At 37.0% G+C, this 13,511-nt stretch overlaps 1 protein-coding gene across 7 annotated transcripts in view; it reads left to right on the top strand.

Annotated features, from left to right (window-relative positions):
• GXYLT1 (glucoside xylosyltransferase 1) overlaps nucleotides 1–12,465 on the top strand; it is a 57,169-nt gene extending 44,704 nt beyond the window's left edge. For 3 of the 7 annotated variants that reach the window (XM_042992117.1, XM_042992114.1, XM_042992112.1), the window contains 2 exons: nucleotides 6,535–6,692; nucleotides 6,936–12,465. In XM_042992117.1, coding sequence (XP_042848051.1) covers nucleotides 6,535–6,692; nucleotides 6,936–6,963 — 186 coding nt within the window. In that variant the 3' untranslated portion in view covers nucleotides 6,964–12,465. Of the gene's footprint in view, nucleotides 1–6,534 lie in introns of all 7 variants that reach the window. The other 4 variants (XM_042992113.1, XM_042992115.1, XR_006219894.1 and 1 more) reach the window with 3 other exon arrangements.
• Nucleotides 12,466–13,511: the final 1,046 nt, after the last annotated feature.

The following is a 13,511-nucleotide window of genomic DNA, read 5'->3' as shown; positions in this document are numbered from 1 at the left end:
ATCAGTTGATGGACATTTAGGCTCTTTCCACAATTCGGCTATTGTTGAGAGTGCTGTTATAAACATTGGGGTACAAGTGCCCCTATGCATCAGTACTCCTGTATCCCTTGGGTAAATTCCTAGCAGTGCTATTGCTGGGTCATAGGGTAGGTCTATTTTTAGTTTTTTGAGGAACCTCCACACTGTTTTCCAGAGTGGCTACACCAATTTGCATTCCCACCAACAGTGCAAGAGGGTTCCTGTTTCTCTACATCCTCTCCAGCATCTATAGTCTCCTGATTTGTTCATTTTGGCCACTCTGACTGACGTGAGGTGATATCTGAGTGTGATTTTGATTTGTATTTCCCTGATGAGGAACGACGTTGAGCATCTTTTCATGTGCCTGTTGGCCATCCGGATGTCTTCTTTAGAGAAGTGTCTATTTATGTTTTCTGTCCATTTCTTCACTGGGTTATTTGTTTTTCAGGTGTGGAGTTTGGTGAGCCCTTTATAGATTTTGGATACTAGCCCTTTGTCCGATATGTCATTTGCAAATACCTTTTCCCATTCCGTTGGTTAGTTTTGTTGGTTGTTTCCTTTGCTGTGCAGCAGCTTTTTATCTTCATAAGGTCCCAGTAGTTCATTTTTGCTTTTAATTCCCTTGCCTTTGGGGATGTGCCAAGTAAGAAATTGCTACGGCTGAGGTCAGAGAGGTCTTTTCCTGCTTTCTCCTCTAGGGTTTTGATGGTTTCCTGTCTCACATTCAGGTCCTTTATCCATTTTGAGTTTATTTTTGTGAATGGTGTGAGAAAGTGGTCTAGTTTCAATCTTCTGCATGTTGCTGTCCAGTTCTCCCAGCACCATTTGTTAAAGAGACTGTCTTTTTTCCATTGGATGTTCTTTCCTGCTTTGTCAAAGATTAGTTGGCCATACGTTTGTGGGTCTAGTTCTGGGGTTTCAATTCTATTCCATTGGTCTATGTGTCTGTTTTTGTGCCAAGGGAGCGATTATACTTTACATACCCCTAGATGGATGCATGAACCAGGTCTCCGTGAATATGTTGGGGACCAAGACTTGGGGCAAATCCAAATGGATTTATGATTTTGCTTAATGGGCTATGTCTTCACTGTCTATGCAGCTAATTCACTGATACTTTGGGAGAAATACATGTAACCACTTATCCCTCATGCAGATGTACTCTGTTCGACTAGACTGTGCCTAATCTTATGTGGATGTGAAGACAGAACATAAATAGATAATAGTGCTAGTTTGGTTTAAGTGTGGGGGTCAGGACAAGAGCTGATTGACCCTATTTTCTAGATACTTGTTTTTTTTATTGCTAATAACTGGCCTAGTACATCCTCATTAATAGGAATGAGAATGAAAATACTTAACTATAATCCGTTGTGACAGAGATGGTACTGAAACTGTTAAGAGCTTTTTGCCTTGAAGGGCCAGGGAAGGCCTCACAAGGAGGCATTTGAAGTGGGCCTTGAATGAGTAAGAGTTTTCCAGGAGGATGGTCTTTCTGGGCAGAGTACTGCTTGAGAAAAAGGTTCAGGGGTTTTCTACACAAAAAATGCTTTTTTCACAAAAAGTCCACAGAGAGGTCAGGTGTGGAGCTGTTCAGTTGGATGGAGTGCTGGGTTCGCAGTGGCTGGGATGGGGTCAGTGTGCTGGTGCAGGGCCAGGTTAAGTGATGATCTGCAGTGATAAGGAACTGAAGTTTTTTCCTGGAAATTGGTGTTTCTCAAACGTGGTGGTAGGCGCAGTGCTGAGAGCATTGTAGGCTACCATTTTGTGTATTTGCTAAGTTTCTTCTTCTATAAACTTGACAGATAAAGTTTCTGGGTAATCAGTTTATCATGATACAGTGACACCGAAGAATTATAAAATTTAGTGTTGATGTTCATTTTAATGTAGCAGACCTTGTATGCCCTCAGAAATCAATTTTGTATATTAATAATGCTTTATCGTGGGTTGTCAAAAGGTGATAAAAATGAAGAAAAGTACTTTTGGGATTCTGAGACTGCACGATTGAAAAGAAATGCATTCCTATAAAAATAGGATTTCTTTGTTTCCTTTGAGCATTAAGAAAATCGGTTATTGAGGAATTAAATCTCACGAGTTTTATATGATCTTTTCTTTTATCTTTGGTAAATATATACCTTTGAAAAGATGAGTAATGGTTTTAAGGCGATTAATTATGCTTGATTTTTAAAAAATAAATCTTTTAAAATATTTTTAAATACTGAATTAATGATTATTTGTGTTTGTTTTGGATCTGTATTAACTATTGCTGTATGTTTCCATTTTTCAATTTAATGAAGTTAATCAGTCTTTTATGGTGCTCTTGCTTAGTGTTTTTATCTTCCCTTATCTATAATTCAGCGAGAAGTGTAATTTTTAAAAGCATTGCATTCAGACAAGGGTATTTATGTGAGTTTCAGACAGAAACTGAGTCATAGCCATTGAATGCAGATGAACAATTTGAATTATAAAGGATATGAACCATCTTTAAAATGTAAATGCATGGCTGTGTCTTCCAGCAAATCAGGTTTTACAGTCCATACGTATTTGTTAAATATTAGTTGTTGAGTGAATAAAAATATTAAGATTAGAAATTGCGAATGCAAAATGGGAACAAAACATTTTATTGCTCTATAAGGTATTTTCTGCTTCATGTATTTCATTCTGAATTACATTTCTTGGTGGTTCTGTGTTAACTTTGATTTACTCCACATCCTGCTTATATTTGCATAACTATCTCTGCAAGGGAGTCCTGAGTGTTTCCCTCCTATGCAATGGTAGTCCCCACCCCTAATCCATGGGTCATGTTTCAAGACCCCCAGTGGATGTCTGAAACTGTAGATAGTACTGAACCCTATACCTACTTGTTTTTTCCTATACATACATATCTGTGATAAAATTTACTTTATAAATTAGGCACATAAGAGATTAACGATAACCAATAATGAAATAGAACAGTTATAACAATATATTGTAATAAAAGTCATGTGAATGTAGTCTCTCTCAAAATATCTTATTGTCCTATGCTCACCCTTCTTCCTGTGATGATGTGGGATGATGAAATGCCTGTGTGATGGGATGAAGTGAGGTGAATGATGTAGGCATTGTAGCAGCGTTAGGCTATTGTTGACCTTCTCACAGTGTGTCAGAAGGAGGACCATCTGCTTCCAGACTGCAGTTGGCTGCAGGGAACAGAAACCATGGAAGGTGAAATCGTGGTTTAGGGTTACTATTGGACCTTCTTGTGTGTACTTGGCTCTCAGCATTTTGTTGGATTGAATTGCCATTTTGTCATCTTTTAAAAACCTGTTCTATTCTTTGAAAATGCCTCAGATTATCTAATTGTGGTCATCTTAGCCTCAATACTTATTCACTGCCTTTCAACTGACAGTCTTATGTATAAAAGCATGATCTTAAAAGTTTGTGTACTGGGTACTGTGCCAGTGAAGAAGGAGTGATTAACTGTATGAGGAAAGGCTTCTCAGAAGTGCAGACATTTGAACTGAGCTACAAGGATGAGTACTAGGCAGAGAAGGAAAGGTGAATGAGTCAGGCACAGCATCCAGTGTGGAAAGAGGCTTGTAGTCAGGAAAGGCCACATGTGGCCTCTGGGAAGGGGAGCACCTAGATGCAAGTTATGTCCTGCACAACTTTTTGGTGCTACAGATTATATGAATGGCAGAAGGTGCTGGGGCTTCAGGCTGTATTTATATAGTTGGAAATTTTGGTAATTTATCATCTTCTGTCTTAAAGGTAAAATTAGTTGTTATTGGGACTAAAATTAGAGCTCTAATTCATGAGGCACTGTTATTATTTCATAAAAATCTTCCATCAAAATAGTTTCTCAGGGAAGAAAAAATTTTTTAACCACAAGCACTTGGATTTAAATAACATGAAAATGAATTAACTGAATCTCAAGTACTTCATATTTGTGGGAATTAACTCTTTTTTTTAGTTTATTTTTATTTTGAGAGATACAAAGAGCAAACGGGGGAGGGGCGGAGAGAGAGGGAGACAGAATAGCAAGTAGGCTCTGCACTGACAGAACCATAGGATCATGACCTGAGTCTAAATCAGGAATCAGACGCTTAACTGCTTGAGCCACCAGGTGCCCCTCTGGGAATTAACTTTTAAGCAGCTTTGTAATATTTTTATTTTATTGTCATTGCTGAGTAAGAAAAAGATCGTAGTTTGGTCTTCACAGTATTATCTGCCTCTCAAACACAGTTGTCCAAGCATGTGTTTTGCGTACGTTGAGATGTTACTTGACAGTGTCACTTGATAAAGGTTGCCTCGTTCAACATGGCTGCTGCTTTTAACCCCAAATTTTAGGCACACCTTTACCCAGTATAGCTGTTTTCCCAGTTTCCCACTGTTAATTGAGCTTTACCTTTCAACAGGACTTTTGAAACTGATTTGACACAGTTTCGTATATTTATTTGGATAAGCAGTGCTGTGTGGTGGCCAGCAGCTTGTAGTTTTGGAGCTGGGGTTGAATTCTGGCTTGGCTGCTTACTACCTTTGTAACTAGGCGAATTCTCTCTCCTTGCCGTAGTTGTTTGTAACTTAGTTGCTTGATTGTAAGGGGGGTAATTGTATTACCATTCCTAAAGTTGGTGTGAGGCTTAAATGCTTAATACATTTAAAGCTCTTAGGTGCTTTGCATGTAGGAGGTCCTTTAAACCAAAACAAACCAAAACAAAACAAAACAAAACAAGTCCAGCTTTTAATTTCTCCCAGATACCTATGTGTCAGTTATTTTCTTTCTTTCTTTTTTTTAATTATTATTTTCATTACATTCTTCCTAGTGAAGCTCCTCTTCCCCCCTTTTTTTGATCTTCAAAACAATGTTTATCTTCAGTGTATATGATTGGGTTTTGAAAATCACCCCCAGAGTGATGGTTTCATGCAGTTAATGCTCATAGTTTTCTTTCTGAAGAGATACTGAGGTTTAGCATCTGTTTACATCTATACAGTGATAAAAGCCATGTTACAAATTATCATCCAAGTTCATCCTGTTTCCAAAGGTTGGCTGTGGCTTCCTGCAGACTCACTAATTGTGATTCAAGTGGTGCTTTCCTTTCCTTTCCTTTCCTTCCCCTCAGTGTCATGGTGGTGAACCTTGGGAATGACCTCAGGTCATTTGATCCTTCTGTGATTTCAGGTTCTGGATTTCCTTCAAGATCTTGCATATTTCACTGATACCAAACTTTCACATAAAATGTTCCATTTTCAAGCCCCATCTATCATTCTAATTGAAAAAATGCCTGGTTGCAAAGGCCAAATAAAACAATATAGCTGGTTAGGGATGCCTGGGTGGCTCAGTAGGTTAAGCGTCCTGTTCTTGGTTTCGGCTCAGGTCATGATCTCGCGTTCTTGGGATCGAGACCTGCAATGGGCTCTGCGCAGACAGCATGGAGCCTGCTTGGGATTCTTCTGTCCCCTTCTCTCTCTGTCCCTCCCCAACTTGTGCTCTCCCGTTCTCTCTCAAAATAAATAAACTTGAAAAAATTATTTTAAAAAAACAGAGCTGGTTGAAAACACTAAAATCACAAGTTATTTCCACTTAGCTGCTACTACAGTATTTTTCAAAATATATTCCTTGGGATATTAATGTATTTTACAGGGAAAAAGGACTGGTCAAAAATACATTTTGGAAATAGTGGGCCAAACAATGTTCAACATGTGTATTTTTCATTTTACTGTTTACGGCTTTGCTTTGCTTTGCTTTTTCTTTCTTTTTAAAAAATGTTTATTCATATTTAAGAGAGAGAGAGAGAGAGACAGAGTGTAAGTGGTGGGGGAGGGGGTGGAGACACAGAGAGAGGGAGACAGAATCTGAAGCAGGCTTCAGGCTCTGAGCTGTCAGCACAGAGCCTGATGCAGGGCTCGAACTCCCAAGCCGTGAGATCATGACATGAGCTGAAGTCAGATGCTTAACCGACTGAGCCCCCCAGGTGCCCCTAGGCTTTTCATGTGCCAGTGTGAGTTCCCACGAAGAGTGCATGATGTGCAGCAGCTCCCAAATGCATTTACCCATGGGACCCCTTTGTGCAGTTAGGGGCTCTTCGGGAAACCCTGAACTGTGCTGGCGTTTTACATTCCTCCCACTCCATGGCTTTCTCTCAGTCCTTTGTAGTACAGCCTCAACACTGTTATCAGAGTGACTTTCGTCCTTCCTTAGTGTCTCTCAGACACCTTCAGAACTTTTGATCATCATCTTATACCAGTACGTGTCTCTGGGCCTTCTCTGCCCCTTGTACATGTTCTTTCTTGCCTTGGCTTGGGATGCCCTGCCTCCATTACATCTTCTCTGAAAAACTTTCCCTGATGCCCCCAGTGATTTACTCTGACTTTCTCCACTAATGTGAGATCATACAGCCATTTAATTCATTGAACATATTTGTTGAGCATATATACTTTTTGTGAGACTGGAAGTTACCAACATTAAATTGACTGAAGAAGTTGTTTGGAGTTTAATTAAATTTTTATATATATCTTTGTCTTTTTATTTTCTTTCTCTAGTGTTCTTTTAAAGATGACAACATCCGTTCCTTATTAAAACCTTTAGAACTGGAACTACAAAAGACAGTCCATACCTACTGTGGAAAAATTTACAAAATATTTATCAAACAGCTAACAAAAAGCATACAAGATCGTTATGATAGACCACCAAAGGAAAGGTGATTCTTGGTGACTGCCAAATCAAATGAATTAAAACAACAAAATATCAGGGGTATGTGTGAAGGAATAGTCTTGAATGAAGTGTTCAGGAAGGAATTATTCATCTTCAGAATAATTGTTTTTCCTGAAGAAGTTAAATAAGCAAATATTCATGTAATGAAGAATAAGTTAAAGTATTGGATCCCAACAAGAAGACACTTTTGATCTCTGATGTTTTGTAATGTTATTTGCTGTCATTCCAGTATTGATGAAAACATTGAATGGTTGTAGCCTACAGAATTTGGTTGACTCTTCTCAAGTAAGTAAGAACAGTAGGGGTGTATGGATGGAGAAAATGTACCTCATACACAGTGAAAACACTCAAACTGTGAGTATAGCAGTAGTTTTATGTCAGCACTAACCTCACTTTAAATGTGTGACACAAAGTTTACAGGAACAGAACGTGTTCTGTTTCTAAAGCAATGTGATGTAACCGATGTAACTATTGACAATCGATGTGTGCCTTTATACATTTCATCTCTGTTTTAAACTATTTCTGTGACAATCATGTTTAAGATTAGATTATAAGTAAGCTGCACGTTTAAAACTGAGCTGTATAAGAAAGTGAAAAAAACGGTAAAAATGTTGGGAGTTTTTGTCTCTTTGTGTGTTTGTGAAACGTAGTATTTTCATTTGTATATGCTAACCTGTCTTGCCAAAACTCAGATCTGAGATTGTTAAACAGATATTTTTGGAAATTTTCATCACTTTAAATGAAAATTTTCAGCTTTACTGGGCATTCTGGAAGCAAAAGATCTGCTGATCATAAATGAGAACCTAACTAGTATACTTCCGTGATTGTGGAAAATGTGATGGACCAAAATGCATAAGCTGTATACTTCCTGTGAACAGTAGTATTGGTTACAATGAAGCAGGAAAAAAAGTGGTCCATTTAAACTTTTTTTTCCTTCTACCTCAGAATGGCTTTGCAAGATACTTTTGAAGAAGCAAATGTAGAGAGCCTTACTTTTAAGTCAGTCAGACAACGTTCATGAATGATTTGGATTAAGAAGATTGTTCTGAGTATTAAAAAAGTAGTTTTGATTGGTTTAATGTACATGTCTTCCTTTTTTGAGCATCACTTAAGACTTTCTTTTAATCTTGAAACATTACTTCTCTTAGTGTTCTTGACTACTCTCTAACGTAACTGTAGATTCTGAGTACTTAGCATGTACTGTCCTGCAGTGTATGTCTCACTTTAGTAAGTACTACATGGTTATTCTTTTCCCTTTTGATATCTTAATACTTAGAGAAGGGAAAATCATGAAGGAAGAATACCACTTGCGTGAAAATAGTGGTGATTAGCTTTATAAAGCTAGAGTGCCCTCTGTGGAACATGACATATGCAGATAGACATGGTCAGTGTGGTTGTCCCCTGTCTTTTTCACTTTAGTCAGGGTCAAATTGAGAGAGGAAGGTGTAAAAAAGGCAAATTGGAAGTTAATAACCAGCCCAGCATTCTTCGAATAGATGGGTTTAGAGAACACAGCCTCTATGTCGTTGGCAGAATGCCATGGTGAATATGAGATCTTGTGAACTGTGCTGAAATTGAGTTTATTGAGTAGAAAATGAGAATCCTAGAATTTTGAAGTTTGGAGGGTACATATAAGATCATTTCTAGTGGCCCCCAAGAGAGAACTTTGCCTGTCTATATTAGACTCTCGTGGGGAGCTTGTTGAGTGTGGATCCCTGGGCTTCACTTAGGAGACTCTTGTACACTGTGTCTAGGATGGAGTCTGCAAACATTTTTTTTTTTAGTGAAGAGATTTAAAAACTACACAAAAGTAGAACAGTACAGTGGTACTTCTTGCCCAGATCAAACCCTTAAAATATCTTAACGATGTTTGCATTATCTATTCCCCTTTTCTTTGCTGAAGAGTCTCTTAAAGAAAATCCCAGAGAGCCTATTATTTCATCACTGTAAGTACTTTGGTAACTATGATGACATCATACCTCCTTTGACTTCATTTACTATCCATTCCTAAGCAAATTTCCTTAATTGTCTCCGATGTTAGAATTAGGGTACAAAAATAAGTCCTATGATTCTGTTTTTAATAAGCACCTCAGGTGATTCTGATGTCAGCTAGTTTGGAACTATTAGGAATCATTTTGCCAACTTGAAGATTGAAGTTAGAATACCATAATTCTTGGCACAGCTGGATTATAAATGTGATTCTGAAATATTAGAGTAATTGGGGTTATTGAAAAAATAGGAATTTATATTATTAGTAAGTTTCTTAGTTTTAATTTCCTCAGTGAACAGAGAGCCTCTAATAGAGTGGGTTGGGACTGTGTAGAGCATGGTCATGATTTAATCCAACTGAACTGTATACTGTGGTCTCATGTTGTGACTTATTTTCACTGTCACATGCTCCATACTGTAGATCAGTTAGAAGGTTCTTCATCTGGTTTATTCAGACCTGACTTAATTGGGCATTTTACCATAAATTGGGGTATGGTGAAAACTTCCTACTTCAGGGGCTATATTTACCTAAAATTTAGGTTATTACAGAAAGTTCATAACAATAGTAAAATGAGTTTTCTGAATTTATCTTTAGATAGGGTAACTTTTTCTTTGAGAATTCTTAAGAAAGGCAGTTCTCAGCATTAATGAAATAAAATTGTAGAACAACTTAGAGAACATATTATATTTCTTTTCATAAAACAGTATATCTATGCAGTTTATATAAATTACATTATATAATGTTCTTTGAGTCTTTGTGTTAGAACAATTCTGACCTCAGAACGATCTCTGGGCTACGGTATTACCAAAGTGGAATGACTTCAAACTGTAGTCAAACTTTATTTGTATGAAGTAGCCATCTTAAAAGAACTTGGAAACCTTTAGAAAATATATATTGTGATTTACATTTTAAAGCAATACATAAAATTTTTTTCCTTGTGAGGAATAGTTCATAATATATAAGGTAACCCCAGTTATCTTTTGGACACTTTAGAACCTGAAATAATAGTACCGCTTATCTGTTGCTCTTTCGTCTTGCCTCCCATGAGATGTTACTGGTATAGTGGAAAGAAAACTAGTCTGTGTGTTACATCTGGATTATTTTCTTGGCCTGGGATCCCAGGCATTTCATTTCACCTTCCATGTGCCTTGGTTTGTAAACAATCAATATGTTCTTCCCACCTCATGAGACTCAGAAGTCGTAAGTCAGGAAGTTATGTGACTCAACAGAAATGACGGATTTGAATGCATTCTCTATGGTTTGTACATGCCACACGAGCATTACTGTTGAGGTTCTGTTTTGTCATGTTGCCTCCTCTACATATCATTTTGTTTCCTTAGGGTGAGTGGATGAGTGTTTTCTGACATGTATTATATCTCCAGTATGAATTTGCTTATATTATGTAAGGAGGAGTTTTTAAGAAAGAGAAAGCAGAGCAGAAAGGGGTGATTATAAATGAATAATCAAATAAAGAGAAGGAAAAAAGAGAAAGTGAGAAAAGTGAGGAAAGAGAAGGGAATAAAAGTGAGAATGGCAAACGGCAGAGTAAGAGAAAAGATGGAATGAGAGTGGGAAAATCGAGAAGTGGAGATGGAGAGAAATGCTATGGAAACAGTCACTTTTTAGTTTAGCACCCCCTCCCCATGCAACTGTCTTCCTGGCTTGTGTTTCAGTTCATGAGACCCTCCAGGGTCAGGAGGGGTGTTGGCTTTCATAGAGGTGGGCAGCACAGCTACCTTGGTCTGATTTATCAATACTAGAGTCTTTTTCCGGTCACTCTACTCACTGACCTAAATTTAGTGATGATGATCAACATTGTATTTTTTTTTACCTGGATCCCAGTTTGTGAGCTAAGACCTGTGGAAACATGATGACAGATACCCTCCTTTATAATATTGTTCTAAAGTCATCCCAGGTGTTGGGTTATGCAAGACTAACCACATGGATTCACAGGGGAGGCTGGGGTGGAGGGGATGGCTTGGTTAGGTCCGAAGGGCCCCAGGAATCTTAGCAGCAGTTTTTTACATGAAACTGATAGGAAGCCAGATTTGGGAATCATTGCCCTGCTTTGAATGGCAGTTTACACAATAAATCACATCTATTGATTCCTCAGTAGACATATTTGCAGTCACACCATTAAGAATGGATTCAAGAGAATAGGAGAAACACACTGAAGGGAAAAGCCTGAAAAGATACCATTCAGTGTCTCTCAGAAGTTTGTACTGTAAGTAATAAATACTTTAATGGTAATCAGAACCTCTTTGAAGTGTTTTAGAAAGATCATGGATCTGTTTTTTTGTTTTTAAATAACTCTTTTGGTTCCTTAGAGTAAATAGAGAAGGATAGGAGGGGTGCAATATTTCAGGTGTGGGGCCAGTTATCCATTCATTAAATGTCTTTCAAGTGTCTTAAAACAACAATTGCCTTATGCATTTTAATATTTAATAAAAGTAGATTAAATAGTGATTTGTACTGTAACAGTTATCCTTTTATACATTGCCAAAGCAACCCTTTTTTGCCTCTTAAAGTCTGGCTAAGCTGTTCTGATATTTGCTGTTTCCTAATTAACTGAACATGAAACCAGATTTCTAAAACCAAGTTATATAAACTTAAGACAAGTCTAAGAGGTGGCACAGGAATGTTCTTTTTTTTTTTTTTAAATGAAAAATGACTATAATGTTAATTCAGATATCTAGGAATTACTCAACCATGAGAAGAATGTGGAATAGCTGTTGGACTAGGTAGTTCAAAATTGATTATATGTCAAATTTACTTTTAAATGGAAAACAGTATGTCGTCACCATATCTCTTATCTCTACCAATAATTCCAAGTGTCTAATGGTACTGTTTGTTTAGAATTTTCTATAAACTCAATTTGTAAACAAAAGAGTGCCTTTGAAAAGATAGGGAAAAAAAAATCTCTTGAAAATTTGTCTTATTACCAATACTGTGAATGCTTTTTGAAGGGTCTGTGGTCAGGCATTTTAATATCAAACTTAAGAACTGATGCGGAACCTTTGCTTATGTTTAGTTTATATATACAATCTGAATTTGTGAGCATATTCACACACGTATTACCATGCAACTCCTTGTAAAACATGAAGAGAACGCAACAGTGTTATTCCATTTAAAAAGTAAGTTAACTTTGTGATGGAAAATAGCTGTTTTTAACTTTGTATAAAATCTCTTCAGGGAATATTGGAATGTTGTGCAAAAATAATTCAGGGTTTGTAGTATACCTGTAGAATAGGTCATCTATTCAAGACTTAGCAAAACCCACATACATCATATGCATTGTCATCAGTGTTTGAGAGCTGGACCAATGGTTTTTTATGGATGCTGTAATAGAAGATCTATGAAGGGGATGATGGTTTGCACCTGTCCTTGAAATCAGAAACTGGAAAAATTTGCAAGTGTTTCAATTTTTCATAAGCATTTTGCATAAATACATTAATATTTTGAGTTAGTTTGGTCCTAAAGCTACAGGAAGGACTGTTGGTGTACTGTGATATATAGAAATTACTACCCTTAAACTGCCTTTTACCTTAAAATATTACGGTTTTAGGATAATTTGGTTATCTTCCTCCCAGTATTTGGTATATCTTGAAATTTATTAAAGGGGTATAAGATGATAGATTTGGATGTAACCTGAGAATAATGGAAAGTTGCTTTGTTCTGTTGTGGGGGAATTCAGTTCCTCTTTTTCTTGAGAAACTGTATTGCTGTTGCTAAATAAACATGTACTTGATAAATGTTTAATTTCTTCAAATGATGTGTCTGAATTATTCTAGCAATCAAAAACAATTTTGGAATCTTTAGGGCTGAGATCCCTGATAACTAGGAGCCTAGACTGTAAGCAGTTTCAAGATTGGCTATTTCTACAGCTGAACAGTGTCATCAGAAGCTAGGTACTGTCTGTTTTTCAGCATTTTCAGCATGTGAGCTTGGTCTCAACCACATGGCCACAGAGTGACAGCTAATATCCAGGTGCACATGACAACCAGAGGCAGAAATATACGTCTTTTTTTGCAAGAAGAAGGTTCTACTAGCTCTTATAGCCATAATAATGTCTGTCTAAAACAGCCGCTTTGCAAAGGGAATGCAATTCATTAACAGTTGGCTCAGACCATGGAGATTTGCCCCAAACTTCAAAATGGTCTTCCCTTGAAAAATGGCTGCTCAGAGGAAAGGGAACAACGTTGACGTTCTGTTAAAAGTTGGTTGGGTAGAAGGGTTAGGAGCTTGGGAGACAGCAACAGACCACACATTGGTTTACTGGCCCAAGTATTTCTTATAATTTCCAGGGGATTACTTTTCAGATTAGAGACCAGTACATTTTCTGTGCTAAAGGGTAATTTTGCTTTAAAAGTTGTCTGTATTGTTATGATCTCACAGTTCTCAGTTTTATATATATTATTATTTATACAATGTGTTTTCCAGTCATGATATACAGGGTTTTAAAAGATTATTGAGATGATGACTACTTCCAAGAAGTCTTTAAAAGTTATTTTAAATTCATGGTGAAAAATTTATTAATACTTATTAGCAGTCTTTATCATGTTTTCCATTAAATCTTTTATAAGTTACAGAATGTCTCTAGTGAAACAAAAATTCAAATAATATGGAAGACTTAAAAGTATGTGAAGTAATGCAACCCCTATCAAAATACAAACAGCATTTTTCACAGAACTAGAACAAATAATTCTAAAATTTGTATGGAACCACAAAAGACCCCAAATAGTTAAAGCAATCTTGAGAAAGAAGAACAAAGCTGGAGGTACCACAATCCCAGATTTCAAGATAGACAACAAAGCT

Source organism: Panthera tigris, chromosome B4 (assembly GCF_018350195.1).
Source record: "Panthera tigris isolate Pti1 chromosome B4, P.tigris_Pti1_mat1.1, whole genome shotgun sequence".
NCBI classification, from domain to species: domain Eukaryota; kingdom Metazoa; phylum Chordata; class Mammalia; order Carnivora; family Felidae; genus Panthera; species Panthera tigris.
This window is presented reverse-complemented; position numbering and strand designations above follow the sequence as displayed.